The 17477-nt window shown below is 38.5% G+C and overlaps 1 protein-coding gene across 5 annotated transcripts; it reads left to right on the top strand.

Moving 5' to 3' along the window:
* Nucleotides 1–887: 887 nt before the first annotated feature.
* On the top strand, nucleotides 888–13624 carry LOC139961718 (uncharacterized). Of its 5 annotated transcripts, XM_071961146.1 has the most exons (10): nucleotides 888–1264; nucleotides 4252–4391; nucleotides 8174–8302; nucleotides 8559–8698; nucleotides 8849–8933; nucleotides 9696–9870; nucleotides 10084–10268; nucleotides 10966–11122; nucleotides 11735–11865; nucleotides 12766–13624. In XM_071961146.1, the coding sequence occupies exons 1-10, from the start codon at nucleotides 1198–1200 to the stop codon at nucleotides 13072–13074; spliced, it is 1518 nt and encodes a 505-aa protein (XP_071817247.1). In that variant the 5' UTR covers nucleotides 888–1197; the 3' UTR covers nucleotides 13075–13624. The 5 variants fall into 5 exon arrangements, 3 of the variants coding, with proteins under 3 accessions (XP_071817247.1, XP_071817250.1, XP_071817249.1); XM_071961148.1 differs by lacking the exons at nucleotides 888–1264; nucleotides 4252–4391 and adding an exon at nucleotides 6772–6958; XM_071961149.1 differs by lacking the exons at nucleotides 8559–8698; nucleotides 8849–8933 and having other exon boundaries at nucleotides 889–1264.
* Nucleotides 13625–17477: the final 3853 nt, after the last annotated feature.

Genomic DNA, 17477 nt, shown 5'->3' with positions numbered 1-17477 from the left:
CGTAGCCAGGAGTTTCAAAGTAGTAGGCACGACTATCTGAGCGGAGCGCCACCATCAGTTGGCGCGGAGCGTACAAGAAAATTTTGGTTTTACAAACCCCCCAGATGGCTGGAAACGGCCCTTCCCGAGTGTTCATTCTGGTTCCCTGGCCTCTTGGTAACTTGAGACACCTCATTCAATACCCTATCACTTTTAAACCAAAAAGCAAACGAGTTAAAAAAGGACTTAATTCAATACTACATAATGTATTTAAAATAAGCAAGGTAGGCCTACATGTACAGAGTAAGCCAGTAACAACAGACAGCAAAGTGCTGCAACTCTATAAGGTCAACGATAGGCTTATTTGACTGTGGAGTGTTTCTCAACTGAAATATTATCTGCGTAAACGGGTTCTTAACTAGATGTTAAAAAACTGACAAGATCGGATCATAGTCTTTTTCGGCAGGTAGAGTGTTGATTAAAACGGCACGCGATAGAAATGACAGCCTAGATGACAGAAGAGTAGGTCACCTAATTTAGCCATATTCTTGCTACGTTCATTTCAATAGTTTTTCCTGTCTAGACTCTAAAACTCGTCCAGCAAGCTTATGGATTTGAGTTATGGGTGTTTTAAAAAAAAAGATAACTTGGCCAAAAAAGTGTAGGCCCGGGCCTACAGTGCTACATACTGGCTACGTCCCTGCCTAGTCATGCATTGGTTAACTTTCTTCTGAAGCCCATCTGCTATCATCTTGTTGAGTAGGATGTGCAGCCTATAAAGTTGGCGAAAATGTTTTGCTGTGGAATAAAGCAAACAACCATTCTTCTTCTGCCCTCACTGATAATTCGACAAAATAAGGGACCACGAGGGGGTTGGGATACCGGCACAAGTACATTAGCTCGGAAGCGGTACACTCTTAAAACACCTGGGTCATATTCATGACCCAAACGCAGGGTCGATGGTCTTATAACCCAATTTGGGTTGTACCATACACTAAGCTGACCTAATGCTAAGTCCGAAACTGACTTTCATCAACGAGTCAAAATAATATTGGACTATGATTGGTCAACATTATAGGAATATGAGTGCACCATGTCAGATCAGCCAATCAACGAACACACATTGACCGTCCGATCATATTGGCCCTGCGCGCGCGCCATAGACAAATTGGCTGTAGAACAAGTTTGCTGACAGAGCGAACATGATCAGAAGCACAAATGGATTCGTTCGTGAAAGATAAATTAGAAGAATGGGGCTTGATGGAATGGGCTAATTCATTTCAAGGTATGGTATCATGTGCAAATATCTTTTTTAATATGTAATTAAATTTCAAGAAATGCTGAAGTAGCATACGAAGACTTAACGTATGGCTAAGTCGGTGACTAATTCGTAGTCGTACTAGCCTATAGCCTAACGCTAAGCCATAACATAGGCTAGGCCTGTAAAGAGTACACTATTGCAGTTGAGATTGAGATGATGTATACATGTACGGAACCTCTAGTATCTGATAGATAAATCCACAATCCTAATTGAACTGTATATTTAAAATAAATATGACGATGCACAACTGCATAAGTAAGCATTGTTGACAATGCGTAAGTAGCCTAGGGCCTAGGCCTAAGCAATGTTGTGCCAAGTTTGGTAAGTAAATATGATGAGGCCTAGGCCCCTAGGCGAGGCCTATTTGCGATCATGAGGGTCAGCGATCATGAGCATGACGGCTAGATTTAGACATGCTAATGGAGTGGTTTTTTTTGTACACACAGGGCAGCTACTGAAGTGTGAAACATTTGGAATATGCGTAATGTCGTAGGCCTACAGTAGCCTAATGTTAGGCCTAGGCTAGGCACTACTGCGCATAGTGTTATAGGCCTAACGTTAGGCCTAGTTATGGAACAAGCCCCAGTGACCAAAAAAAATCATCAGCGTTTTTACCAGAATTTTAGGGTTACTGTAGGCCTAGGCCTAAATAACAAAAATAGCTTTGCCTAGCCTAGGCCTAGACCTACTGTAGCCTAGGCCTAATGTTACATCTGATTAAGCAGTAAGTTTACTAACATAGCTTATCAGACTAGGCCTAGGCCTACCAAAAAAAAGACAAAGAAGACCAAACAAGAGGCAGAACTTGGAATAAATTTACAACAATTTCATTTAAAAATTTCTTGGCAATGAAAATTTTGAATTTTCATACAAAATTAACATTTAGGCCTAGCCTAGAATGTTAGGTCTTTTTGGTCAAGATGTGAAAAAAAACAGCCCGTTTTGCATATATTATGGTTGAAAATAAGTAGGCCTAACAGATCTTATTTGTTCATAGCACTTTTTGAGCATGTTGCTACGGTAATATTGGAACGTATTGTTAGGTAACCTAGGTTTATATGCATTATACGGCCCCCGCATTATTCGGGCATCTTGATATACCCTACGATAAGTACTTGAATATTAATTCTACAAATTAAGTATGTACAGTTAAGCAGGGGGAGGGGGGCGTTGTTGTAAGTAAGTAGCACTGGGTGCCTGTATACTGTGCACTTTTCAGCTAAATTGCTTCAACATTCATTGAAAATATTCGGATTATGATGCCTGCACCAGGCAAACCTCAATCTATATAGGCCCTGGCATAATTGCCAAGGTTCGAAGTATGTGGTAGTTCAGTAGGCTGTAGCGGAGTGTAGCCCTAGACGACCAAATATACGTTGGACTACCAGAACTGTCAGAACACTGAGTAGCAGTAGTCCGGTGGGCTACCAAAATTTCCCAACTTGAAAGCTATTGTTTGTGATAAACTGTTTTCACCCACACACACAATGTGTAAATCTTTTCTATAGCAATATTGTATACTGTATGTCATGAATCATCATCGTTTAAAAAATTATAGGAAAAAATGATAAAAAATAATAAATTGGACCAAGTTTACCATAATAGAACAACACAAAATGGCTGCCAAGTTTAAATCTCATCTATACAAAAAACAATGATAACTAAAAAATTTTTATTATAGATTAGGCCTACCTACAAATAGTTCAAAAATTATATCCTTCTATAGAATCACATTTAAATTATGCTTCTTCCTCTGGAAAATACAAAACAATTTGTGGGGTTGACTACTGGTACGCAAAATGTACATACTTTATCTAAACCAAAATGGCATATTAATACATTTTTATTGGTAATATTATGTTACCTGAATATTTGCTGCACGTACTTAATTCAGGTGTTATTTTGTATTTTAGTCATAATTCTTCTATTTATTTTTTACATTTCTATCATATATTTTTCTATACAATCTAATCTTTTATAACCTTTTAACTTTTATACTTTGAACAAATTTTTTATCTTTTGCTGTAAAGCGCTTTAGAGCAATTTTTTAATTGAATAAGGCGCTATATAAATTTTGTGTAATAATAATAATATTTCTTAAGAGGTTGAATATTAATCACTCTACTCTAGGCCTAGTTTTTTCACTGTCTTGTTTAATTTTTTGGCATTTAAAAAAAAGTTCAACCACATCATTTGTTAAAACTGTGCAATTCATTCAAACTATACTGTCGTTTATAGTTTGCACACCTACTACTGAATTATTATAGGATTGTACGAGAAAAGCGTTTCTGTGTACACTCACCTTGGACTGCACCAGTCCATCATTAAAACAGTATTTTTCTATGTGCAAACAGTAGCTTCTTCACAACACCTAGATTCTATATTCCTTTATCCCTTCGTGGGACTGACTGATTTATAGGCATAAGTAGGTCCTTAATGATTCTGAATTCAAAATTAAACACTGTGCTTAACTGAAATTTAACACTGTTTGTAGGTAATATAAGAGGGTATGAGTGTTTGTGGAATATTTGGCATTAAAATGATAAATTGATATTTGGATTTAAGAAATTCAAAAAAATTAATCTGATTTGAATAAACACAATCTGGTTTTAATCATTTTTTTAATAGGAAAAATCAACAACCCTGCTGTGAAGTGAGAAATTGAGTCGTTCATCTCCAATCTTGAACAAATATTATATATAGTTTATCATCAAAACCAGGTTTGAGAAATATGGTGATATTTGATGTTAGCAAAGAGACAAAGGATACATTTCAAATTATTCAATCAGTGGGAGAATATCCCTTCAGGATTTTTGCCTAGATGGCCAAATGAACTTCTTAAGCCATTGGTTGGTTCCACATAGTGCATACAAGTATATAGCTAAGCTAACTCTGTAGTCTGTATCAATCAAATGTTCATTGTCTCAATGCCCCTTTTTCTTGGTTTTCAGAGAATTTCATTGACAAAGAAATCTTTGTCCTATTAGAAATGGAAACTTTAAAAGAGCTGATACCTCCCCTTGGACCACGCATGAAGGCTGCTAAGAAGATCAAGGAGCTAAATTCCGAACAGAATGAAACAACAGTGGTGGTATGTTCAACTTCTTAAATTCTGCTGAACTTGATTATAAACACTGGGCAAGATGGGATTTGTTTGTGTCAGATGTGGCCATTTGATATTAGGTCACAGCAAGGCCCTAATATGGCATTTTAAGAACATTCATTCACTAGTAAATGGGAGGTATTTCACAGGACCCATCACATGTATGCAGGATGGCTGCATGAGAACATTCAAGAACCATGTATCTACATTTAAATCCCATGTGGAAAAAAAACATGAAATGTATGGAGCAAATGAAGTTCCCTTGCTTGATGATGCTGATGAGTTGAATGCTAGCGATCATAATTCATCAGATGATAATGAGCCATTGCATGGGGACCATGATGAGCAACCTATTCCAAATGTTCAAAATTGGGATGATTTTGACAAAGCAGAGATAGAACAAAGGATTGCCATCATTCTCGCAAAATTGCTGGCTTCAAGCAGTGTCGTACAGTCAACAATAGACGGTGTAGTTGGTCATACATCTGATTTATTAGATGATGTCGTTGGCTACTTGAAGCACAAAACCTCCCAGTTTGCTCAGCAAAACATGATTCAACCTAATGATCTTTCATTTTGTTCCCTGATGGAGGATTTTGAAAAATGTGAAAACACCTTTGACAGATTCATAGGGGTTTACATGAGAAAGAAGTATTTCACACAAAGTGGTGTATTCCTGGCACCTAAGGAGATCCCTATTGCAGTAGCATTCTATCAAAGGAGGAACAGAATGACAGGAAATGTCTCTCAAGTGTTGAAAAATGTTTCTTTTCAGTATGTGCCCATTAAACCACTGATGAAACTTATTTTAGAAAGTAAAGGTTTCTTAGAGAACATCGAAATGCATGAGCCCAGTCTTGATGGGTTAATGAGAGATTTCCATGATGGGGAATACAGCCAACAAAATATATTCTGTAGGCACAAAAGGAACATTCAGTTGCTTTTCTACATTGATGACTTTGAGGTTGCAAACCCACTTAGTCCAAAGGCTGGTACTCACAAGCTTGGTGCTGTTTATTGCACCATAACCAACATACATCCGAAGTTTAGATCATCGCTAAATAACTGTCATTTAGTAATGTTGTTCAATGCTGGTGATGCTAAACTGTATGGGTATGAGCCAATATTTGACCCACTAGTTGAAGATCTTAATTCATTAATACATGATGGTATACAAATTGAAGCACCCACCTTTCAAGGGACTGTACGTGTTGGACTAGCCCAAGTTACAGGTGATAACCTTGGATTACACTCTCTCTTTGGCTTTGCCCAAGGATTCACTGCCAATTACCCGTGCAGATTTTGTAAGATGCACCGAGCTGAAGCCCAGTTATCTACATCTGAGAATGTTGGGTTACTCCGCACTAAAGACAACTATCAAATGGATGTGAATGCTCAAGACCTTCCAAATACAGGTGTGAGGTCCGACAGTCCCCTAAACAAAATTCACCACTATCATGTCACTCAAAATTTTGCTCCGGATATCATGCATGATCTTCTAGAAGGTGTGTGCCCACTGGAGCTCAAATTGGTGGTAAAAGCTCTTATTGACAAAAGATTGTTCAACATTAATCTGTTGAATAGTAGGCTTGTTAGTTTCAACTATGGTTCTGGTGATAACCAGAACAAGCCATGTATCTTCTCTGCTTCTAGTATGACTAATCCAGATGGTGCTCCAGGGCAAAATGCTGCCCAAATGTGGTGTTTGATACGACACTTTCCACTTATGATGGGTGATTTAGTGCCAGAGGATGATGAGCACTGGGAACTGTTAATTTTGTTGCTTAAATGCATGGACATAATATTTTCACCAGTTATAAGTAGGGGAGACACAGTGTACCTCAAACACCTCATTCAAGATCATCACCAACATTTTCTTGAACTGTTTGGTAATGCAAGGCAATTGAAACCAAAACATCATCATATGATACACTACCCAATGGCCATCCAGAAACTTGGTCCTCTAACAAGATTTTGGGCTATGCGCTTTGAGGCTAAACACAATTTTTCAAGGAGACTTTCACACATAGTGTGTAATTTTCAAAATATTGCAAAGACATTAGCTTACAGGAACCAAATGTTGCTGTGCTATAATCTCTTGTCACAATTGTCACTCGTTGGGGATGAAGTTGAAATCGGTCCAGGGTCATCAGTTCTTGTGGCATCAATTACAGACTCAGATGTTGTCCACATAAGGCTAAGACTAGGTTTATACGACGAGGTATTCCTTGCAAATTGGTGCAAAGTATTTGGACACACATACAAGAAACATCAGATGGTGGTTGTTGGAAAGAATGTTGAACTAGATCCAGTCTTCGGTAAACTTGTTAACATTATTGCAGTAGAGTCTGGAGTTAGATTGATTTATGAAGAATGGCTGACAACTGGATTTTCCAGGCACCTACATGCATACAAAGTTGAAGCACAGGAGCCACGAAAAACAGAAATTTGTCGTATTGATGACTTGCTTGATTACCACCCTCTCCAAATGATTCAGAGTGGACCTCCAAATGATCCAGCTTTCTGTGTTGTCACAAGATACAAATTTTGAATGGGTATGTATTTTTTAGTTACACGGTCATGATCTTTTTTCGTCACAGTACCGAACAGCAATTCTTGAAAGCTGCTCACATTTACTGGTCCCTAAAGATTCCTCAGAATCCAAAGATGACAATGATGTTAGTCAATCGTTATGCCTGGGCCTATCAATCTTAACATATGTGGTACAGTATTGCTTCGGAAGTGAAATTGGGCCACCTGTTAATGGCGCAGGTATGGGACCAAGTAAGAGTGAGAAAGGTGTTGGTTGTCAGGTTTATATGGATTTAGGAAGGGAAGTGAGGGTCGCCAACATACCTATAAGGACTATGGCTAGGGCTGGAATGAGGTCCACAATTTTCAAAACATACCTCCATCCACTGAAACTCGAAGACCTAATGTCACCCCTGTTGAAGTGTTTGGACTCTACTTGATGGTGCAGTAGGTCTTATTGATCATATTGTTACTGAAACAAATCTATATGCAGGTCAGATGAACCCTCAGATCGCCAGTGGATTGTAGTCACACCTGAAGAAATCTGTGCATTTTTAGCTCTACTTTTACAAAACAACTTTACAGAGTTTTAATATCCATAATGTCTAGAACCCGATTCCGTACCATAATCAAATATTGGCATCTTATTATAATATTGCTGTTCTGAACGACACATTCCACAATGTTAGACCCTTTCCGGATTTAGTCACCCTACACTTCACATGAAAACATCACCCAACGAGAGCAGGGACCATTGGGGTTCATCCAGTACAGTACATGCCCACAAAGTGAATAAAAGGGGGTATGGAAGCGTATGCATTAAATTAATTACACTGGGAAGTGTATACTGGCAAGGAGGAAAACCAACCACCAAAATCCGAGTGCGGCCCTTGCACCCAGATACCACCAATCCTGACCCAGAGAAATTGTTTGCAAGTGGAAAAGTTGTAGTTGGTGTTGTTGAAGAGCTTGCAAATAAAGGATTCATGACTAACCTGGGGATGGGGATATAAGACTGGAGGAGGGAGACCTGCTTCCAAGATCAAGGGGGATAAGATACAGTATAAAATGGTACAAGAAGTCAATTTATATCAAGAATTTTTGCAGCAAATTTAAAGACAAATGACACTTTTATAATATGAGTTATAAAATAGCCAGCGCTGGGAAGTTTGAAGTGCAAAAAATGACCAGCGTTAAATGGTTCATTTGTTAGAGTTTTTCTTTTTTTCTTTTTGCAGACTCAGGATAGCCAGGCATATCAATCTACATTGCAGTCTCCAACTTTTTCATTACAATCACCTAAATCTTTGATAACCACCTCAACACCAGAACATAGCAATACCCCAAAGAGACCGAAGTTACATTTTGTAAGTACTGTACTTCTCCCTTGTATAAATCTGCATTGGTATGTGATTGTCATTAATAAGTCTGCCATCTTTTTACAGTAATCGAAACAATTCATCCAGAACTGTTGAAATGGTGCACACATCAATCATTACACACCCAATTAACCAGACAGATCTGTCTTCTGTAAGGGGGCTGTTGTTCCCCTTTAATAGGTACAGTGCAAAGCACAACTAAGCTCCAATCACCAGCTTTGTTCTCGATTTCTCCTTTTCAAAGGATATCCGTAAAATACTAAATGATAACAACGGCGGAGATATCATTGAGTCTGAAATGGATGAAGGACTACTTAGTCACAAATATCGGATTCAAGCTGTCAGGATGTTTGTATCACACCTGATAGAACAGTTTGGAGATAGGTATGTACATGTAGACTCAATAAAAGGTGATTTGAATTCTATGTCTTTGAGAATTAGTGGTGACCAGTGGTGAACAAACATTTTTAGTTTTCACAATGTTTACTTTTATTTAGCAACTCATTATTTTACACAAAATTGTTTATATTTCAGGCCCACATCCCATGTAAAAGAGGCTCTTGCAAGATCCATTGTAAATGAGTTTCCCAAACTGAAGGGAGAAGATGGAGATGGTTATGTTAGTATCAATTTTTGTCATGTTAGATCACTTCTTTTTTTGGATTACGTTTTTAAAATGTAGAAGGATGGCTGTTGCCAGTTGGATACTACCATTCTTTTTAATTGTCAACATGTTATCCAAGTAGCCTATATACCATATACAGAAAACCCTTCGTTTTAAGTCAGTGGGTCAATGAAATAGCTTTGACAAATATATATTTGGCATAAACTGGGAACATCAAGAAATGAATTGATTTACTCTGAGAAACATGGAGATTGTTCTCTCCCGGCCCATGTGATCATATGCATTTGAGATGAGGAGGAATGTGCCCCCTCAACTTGGCTCATTAAAAAATACTGTCATTTTATTTTCACTAAATAATTTCAGCTCTGATGTGATTGGTGAGTTCTCAGTTGAATGTTCAATTTGGTTTCATGATTTGTTTGCTGGAAGCTAGAGAACATTGATTATAGATGTGTCAGGTCGTATGGATGGGATTACATTCGGTTCTAGGACATCTCACCCCGCATCAATTCCCCACCCGGACAATTCCCCCCCCGGGCATTCCCCACTGTCCGGGGGAGGTGTCCGGTCACGATACAGTCTGCCTCAAACCAAAATGAATCGGGGCGAAATCATCATTTACATTGACTTTCTGTTATGAGCATATAGCTAGGTGCTCATTATTCATAACTGCTGAGTAGTTTTAGGATCGGGAGTTTGAGTTCTGACCATGTGTCCTTAGGCAAAACATTTTACCTTCATTGGTTGTTTTCACAGGAAGCTTGGTACACTTCTAGCATTGGACAGCATGCAGCTACAGGTTATTTGGAAGAAAGACTCAGGAATGTGAGGAAGAGAACAGCAAAGAAGAATCATGTGAGCATTCGGAAGGCCAACAAAACAAACTCTGACTCCACAGCTTCATCAGTCGGTAGTCTGGAGAGTGATGAAGGTATTTTTATGTGTTTTTTTTTAAGTTAACATTTGAAATGTTAACAAGAGTAAGAAGAAATTACATATCATGCATAGGATGTTCATTCCTGGCATACCTTTTCATCTCCTTTGTAATGTGCAGATTTTCAGAATTCACATTTAGAACAATATCTTTGTCATGATTCCTTGGTATATCCATTCTTCATAGGGCAATTATTGTTAACTTTTCCAGATGACATCGAACCTGCTGCCATTGAGGCGATGGTACAGTGGATGAAACACAATAAAGAACCTCTGGGTAAAGTCAGAGAATACCACCAAAAAACAGCGAAGTCCAGGCTCATGTGGATTAGAGAAAATCCAGAGGGCGTCGCCATCTTTGCGAAATATCCTAGACTACTGGACACTTCAGGACTGGTGGGTTTTATTTAGATAGTTGTTTTATTCTGTGATGTGGCAAGCTTAGGGTAATAAGCAGGCAAATTTCATTTGTAGGTCTTCTCATGTGTGAGACAAGAAATCAGCGAGGAAATCTGCTCGTACCTTCAGATCAAGGATAGGGCAAGAATAAATGGCCTCTGTCAATACTCGAAAGACACCCCCTCTGGGAATACATCCAACTTTGTCGGTGAGCTAATGGTACGATGAAGTGTAAAAACAAAAAAGGGATCAGTTAACTCAATGGTTTACTGTTTTTGTTCTCAGGAAGGGCAGAATTATAAGCACAACGCAAAAATAAAAAAAGGCATAATACCTGCTGTATAATTTCATTTTTTTGTTCATAGTTTGCTTTAGCAAAATGGAAGATTTTGTTCAAATCGATGCAAACAAATATTTGGTATGCTTTGTGGGATATGTACTCTCAGTTGCATTTTCAAGAGCATCACGTTACTCCTGTATCTCTAGTTAAACAAAACATCTGAGATGATATGGTCTTATGCTCTGTAGCAGTAGCCAGCAAAAAGAATTCACCTCAGTGCCAGGATATGGGACATCTACATCAGTTTGGTTGGATGGTCCTCCAAGACTATTTTGCAGCTCTGTTCACAGTCCAAGTCTGGGTACAAAAAAATGCTTTCTGTGCAGACTTGTCACATATTTCATCCTTTTTCAGATTAATCTGGACTTTGAAGTCATCAAGCCAAAGTGTGGGGACAAATTGTTCCTGTTATGGACACCTGCAGTCGCTAGGAACCTACTGCATTATGCTGACAAGCAAAATGATTGGTCTCGACACCTGGGGATTGTTCAAGACAGCAGTCAACTATCAGGTAACTAAGTTGCAATAACTTATTAACCCAGGTAAAATGCATGTGAACTGTTTTCATGTGGCACTGCCAGTGATGTTTCAATTGGCCCCCAGTTGAGCTTCACCTCAGTCAGGGGAAATAATGAAAATGGTGTGTATTTGGAGGAGGGAGTCAGTCAGGGGATTAAGGTGGTCAGGCAACAGAATAGTGTCAAGTATTATGCCTGATTGCCATATTTCAGTACACAATGCCTCAGGTCTGGCATGGGCACAACCCTGCACAGTCAACATAGATGACATCGGATTTGTTATAAGCTACAAATGTTTTCTATTCTCGCATCAGAATTCTGGTAATATTGTATTGCTTCATCGACGAACATTCATTGGCCTGGCATCCACCCAACTTTGGATCACAATCAGAGATGCTGTTGAGAAATTGGTGGATTTGTAGAGCCGTCAGAGATCCTATCCACACTATATAATGCATATTGTTCCACTGAAAGACATTTTTTAACTGATATATCATCATATATTCCCACAAATGTGTTACCTTATAACACGGGCATAATCAGTGCCTTCATGAGTGTTAAGTCTGTGAATCTTTCCCCAAGGTTCTTATTTTTCCTCTTTACAGATGATGAAGTATGCAACATTGCACTGCAGTGTATTCCATGCATTCTACCTGTTGGGTCACAGAAGATAAAGGGCAAAGGAAAACGGGCTACAATTGAAGATGCCCTCACTTCATTTGTAGATTTGCAAAAGGTGAGCTGAAAGCTAAATTTGAAGTAGAAAAATTCCTTTTATAAGATCATCGTCGGTTACAGGTTCATCTAGGAAAATTGACAGACGATAAAATTATGGATGAAACAGGCAAAGAGCTTGCCTTCTCTTCGCGAGCAGTGTACATCGATTGGTGAGACAAGACATTCATCAGATACAATCCTACCCTGCTCCTAGAACCACCATTTTATGTTCCCATCTGAAAGACATGAACGATGCATTCAGCCACTTTCCCAAGGGGAATGGTGGAAGGGGACTATCAAAGCATCGGTCACTAATGCTCTGCAGCTGTGCCAATCAAATGCCTGAAGAACCTCACCAGCCCCAGAAATTGTGGAACCATAACCCACTACCACTGCACCAGGTTGCATTGTACAAACCCTTAACCAAATTTATTACAGGTAGAGTTGTAACAATGATTTCTTCATTCCAGTATACACATGATATATGAATACATATAAATGTGAATGCAGAATATGTTGAATGTGCAGTAGAAGAGTGTACAATCTAATTCACACCGATTGGATAGGACATTGTGGTATTCCAGGCAGTATGGTGTGATAGTATGAGTGTCTTGTTAACTTCTGAACACTGTGTTCATCCATAATCAATTGTCAAGGGTTCCTAGATGAGCCTCAAAATAACTTACAGAGACCCGACAATTCCTACCTGGCACCTCTAAAACCCACTATGAAATTGTGGCACTATTCATCACTGAAGTTGTGAAATGCTAAATACTGCACATCCTTAATCAAAACAAAGATTGCTTCTATCAACCTGCCTTCTGGGGAGTACTGCAATATATGATCCTTTCTATATGGAAGGCAGCATTTGAATAAATCTAAGAAGTTTGCTTCCATAACCTTTTCTTTTTCATTTCAGATTGGAACCAATATTCCACACTACCTTGAAGGGGTGAAACAAAAGCAACCATTCGTTCTAGCTATTGGAAGCAGCAGGGTTAGCCCGGAACAAACGTACATAATCATAGAGAGAGAAGCCATTCCACAGGAGTCGCTGCTTAATGCCATTGATTTATGTTTTAAATGTTTTCATGTTTTTGATATGAATTATCAATGGCAATCATACAACACCTGGCAGTTCCTCCAGACTGTTGTATACAACTTACCTGGGAAAATGTCATCTTCAGTTGTGTCATTGAAGACATATTTGAAAGTCGGAAGGAAGTAGGGCTGAAAATTTTCAGACCTATTCGCACAGTGCAACACTAGAATTAACTTGGCGATCGATTCAACTGTCCATTACAACTCCTTTTTACATGACAGTTGAAAGAATTTGGACACAATTTTGTTCAATGCCGAGCAATCTTTATTATCATCTGAAGTTGTGTGATTTTAGTTGAAATCTCAACTGTTAGTTGAATCACGTTTATGGGACCAAGGCATACTTGCCTCATATACAAAGCAAAGATATGCTTGTATTCTAAGAAGAATTGGCAAAACGTTTTCAGCCTGTATGATCATATTTGTTTTCATCTCATAAATTCCAGTTCCAAAGTTGCAGCTCACAAATATTTTGCTGTCATGAAATTTTAGAAGCAAATTATATGGATTGTCCCAGTCCCAGTTATCTGCTCTAAATAAATTGCTTGGACTATTTTCAATTGAACGGCTCTTGGAATACAGAAATATGTGTATCCATTCTACACATATTTACATATACAATATTTACCTGTGCTGGGTTATGTACAACAGCAGTATAAATATTACACATAATATATGGACTCATTACTTAAAGGCTTGCCGCCGTTTAATGAAATCCATGGATAAGTGTTAAAAAGGGGGGGGGGGAGGGGAATCTTCTTTACGAGGCCTAATTTAGTGAACATTTTCAAGACTGACCATCCAGCACCCCATCTTTTAAAAATTGGCAACCATGTTTTGGTTGTCATTTTCTTCTTTTGTCATTACATCGTAAGTAAGGCAAATACTTCCCCATGCGAGCTAGTCTATGCTCTAGCTGATAAATATCATTATGAAGACACACACATGTCTAGCTAGAAAGTGTTCGTTCATTCATTCAGCAAATTGTATTTTATCCATACAAGTCTAATAAAATGTTGAAATTGTTTATGTAAAAATTGCACTGGGGTAAAAAACATTTTTGATTAATTGGTAACGCTTCAAACAATTCCTTCCTTTAGATCTTGTGCTATGGTACCATATTAATGAAACATTCAGTTTTGTTGCAATTTTACATTAGTTTTTAGCAGTTTTTCAGCAGTTCACTTTCTTTGAAGGAGTTACATCAATAAATTGCATTGTCAAATGAAGCCTTTTGTATTTATGTATTTTTTCCTATAAGAGTCAAGCTGACCCAAATGTGGTTGATTTCCATCATAACCCTTGCCGGGGTCAATATTTACCAATATTTCTGGGTCAAATTTACAACCCATAAATTGGGTCACTTATTCTGACCTAATTTTCTGGGTCAGTTTGACCCAAATGTGTTAGGTTCCCTCCTGACTTTCATTTGGGTCAAAAAGTGACCCAATTTGGGTCAATTTTAACCCAAGTGTTTTTAGAGTGTATACGGTGTGGTTCCTTCGAAAGTTGCTAGCTATCGTTCGTTCGTATTTGCAGTAGGATGCGTACACAACCGAGGGAAGTCAACACTGACTACGTCAAAGTTCATAAAAAAAAATTATCCACCATTCTGCATCTTGTTATCGTTATACAAGAAAGGAGGCTCCCAGGACGATTTAAAAATTCACTAAAATGGTCAAAATTACACCCCACCACCCAAAGGAAGTGAAGAGCCATATGCCATAGAGAAGTGCTTTAATACAAGCACTGCATACTTCTTCATGCGGAGTCACTCACATTTTATAAGGCAAAACTGTACTAAAAACAATCGTGGGCCAATTATTGCATGATTGCACCCCCCCCCCCCCTTTAGTGAGAGAAGCTTTTGTATATTTAGAATACTGTTTTTCTGATAAAACTGACAAATTATAATAGGCATCCAAAGAATTTACAACAAACATTGTCATGTTATTATCTAGGGCTAGAACGTCAAGTCTTTAAAAGGGCATCGTCATAGTATTTCTGAACCTCAGACAATTATTCTTCAAGGTGAAGGTCAAACATAATTACTTGGTAAAAAAACTTCACACAAAGACAAATTGTGCAAACAAATTTGAGTGAAAAGCTTATCGCTACCACGTGCATGTAACGCCGAGATTCATCCACAAGGGGGTAGGAAGCTTCCAAAAAGTGGAGGGGGGGGGCACAACATCAGAGGGGCACGTTCTCATTCCAAAACTACAACTCGTTATGCTATAAACCGATACACACCGCCCATATCCCTCAAATATATATGATTTGTTAGTATATGTTCTCAATACTATTTATTGAGATTGTTTATTGTTAACCGTGCTACAAAAAGATATGGGATGCCGTTTAAAAAAACATGTACAGACTAAAAATAAATAATTAAAATAAAATATTAAAATTAACAAAGCCTTAAGATATCCAAAAGATAGTTCTTCATCAAATGGGCACATGTTATTTGCCAGTAGGGCACATTTGCTAATTTGGAAAAAGTGGGGGCATGTGCCTCCCCCCATTGCTCCTACCCCTCTGTCCTCCACACATACGGGGGAAATATTCTCATTTCCAAAGGTACGTATACCAACAATACACTACATCATGCCTTTGATACTTTGGCAATCCTTTGAACGATTTGCAATTTTAACAAACACTAGATCTAGTTATAATTACTTCAAGTGATGGTTGAAATTCCACAATCAATTAGTAAACGTCTTTATTCCTGCCGTTGGTAGTAATTTCTTTACCTCTATTGAAAGTAAACTTTGATTTGCAATTGCAAATCTAATCGTGTATGACGGTCATGGTATTGATTTGAATAGTACTTATAATGCCACTTATGTCACACACTTAATGCCACACACTATAATGCCACTAAATTTCAATGGGTAGTATATATGGTATATAGAATGTACTCATACAAAAAGTGCATAATGTATAACATATTGCACCACTGAGGTGGTAACGAACGCCCTATTTCAATACTTCAGGCTTTTTGATACATTCTATTGGTTATTTACACGTTAATGAATCGTAAATGGCTGCAATTTACTCATAAAAGAGTTTTAACTTAGTTATTAAGGAAACCTTGAAGCCTTGCAGATTTCCTAGCAAGATTATACTTTCCATTGTCGCTATGACATCATTACTGACGGAGGTACAACTTCCCACGCCAAGGCGCACACCGACTAAGTTTGAAGTGCACGAACCACATTGTTTAAACATACAACGAGTTAATTAACTCGTTCTTACAGACAAATTTTACTGAGAATGAGATATCGCACTCAGTTCACACGTTATTTTCTTTAAAAATTGGCAGGAATGTTGATGCAAACTCTGAAGTGAAACGTCGGGAGATGGAGGTTTAGTGTACATTAGTCGGGGTCGAATAGAGTACCACAATGGGCACCTAATAGAGTACCACAATAGTTGTACCACAATAGAGTACCACAATAGAGTACCACAATAATTGGGTACTCCAATAGAGTACCACAATAGTACTCCACCATTAGGCGGAGTGTCTAGCCTAGTGGTTAACGCCGGCGTCTCCCAGTCATGAGATCCCCGGTTCGATTCCCCGCCGACAGCAATGTGTGTCGTCTGGCAAGGGTGTTGTTCAATAACAACTTCCTGACATGGACGTTAAATGGATGTGTGCCGAGAGATTGGCTTCGGTCAGCTTGCGAGTCTTGCAGTGGGACACCTCAAAATTCTTGTCAAATCCTATACTGCTTATTACATATTTTATAACTTTGGAACGTAAGAAGCCTCGTGATGGGGAACCAAAAGTCAGAGGGGAAAGCACAAATGTGTCAACTTTTGTTGTAACTTTACACAAATACGTATGAAATGGGCACAAGTGCACGCAAGGGCGGCGGAAGCACTTTTAATCTGGGGGGGGGGGGCACCGACCTCAAAGGGCACTTTGCAGAAAATCGATTGGACTGATGCAGCCTTATATTTAGTTCCCTTTATAACTCTTATTGTATTATCTTATTTGCGTATACACATCACCCCATCAACGCCCCCCTCCCCTCAAGGAAAAATCATACTAGCACTGCAATATCCAATGTGTAAATTGGGAAATAAGGAACAAGCTTTCTTTTGAGACAAAATGAGGTGAAATCATGCTAGTTGCTGGATGTAATGTAGGAATCTTCCGAATTCGAGTTTATTTCTTGTTAATATCTTAACAAATTTTTTCCATTCGAAATAGCTTTGAGTTTGACCCACAGGCGTAGTCAGGATTTGCAAAGTTGTATATGCACGACTATCAGAGCCGTATATAGAGAGAGTTTGGCCAACTGGCGATTTGTGACGTCACACGCAAACTATGGGCATCAAAATAGGTCAAGTTGTCGTTACCAGTTGCGCGAAACACGAAAAACACCACACACAATATTATAGCAGCTTTGCACACTGTGCTCGTTGCGAACAAACGAAGCGACTCAGAATGTCAGATTTTGACAGGCATACGAGGAACAAAATGGATATCAGGTAATGAATTAGAGTATGCGTTATTTA

Source organism: Apostichopus japonicus, chromosome 20 (genome assembly GCF_037975245.1).
Source record: "Apostichopus japonicus isolate 1M-3 chromosome 20, ASM3797524v1, whole genome shotgun sequence".
Classification (NCBI taxonomy): Eukaryota; Metazoa; Echinodermata; class Holothuroidea; order Aspidochirotida; family Stichopodidae; genus Apostichopus; species Apostichopus japonicus.
Note: the sequence above shows the minus strand (reverse complement) of the source record. Positions and strands in the feature narration are given on the sequence as shown.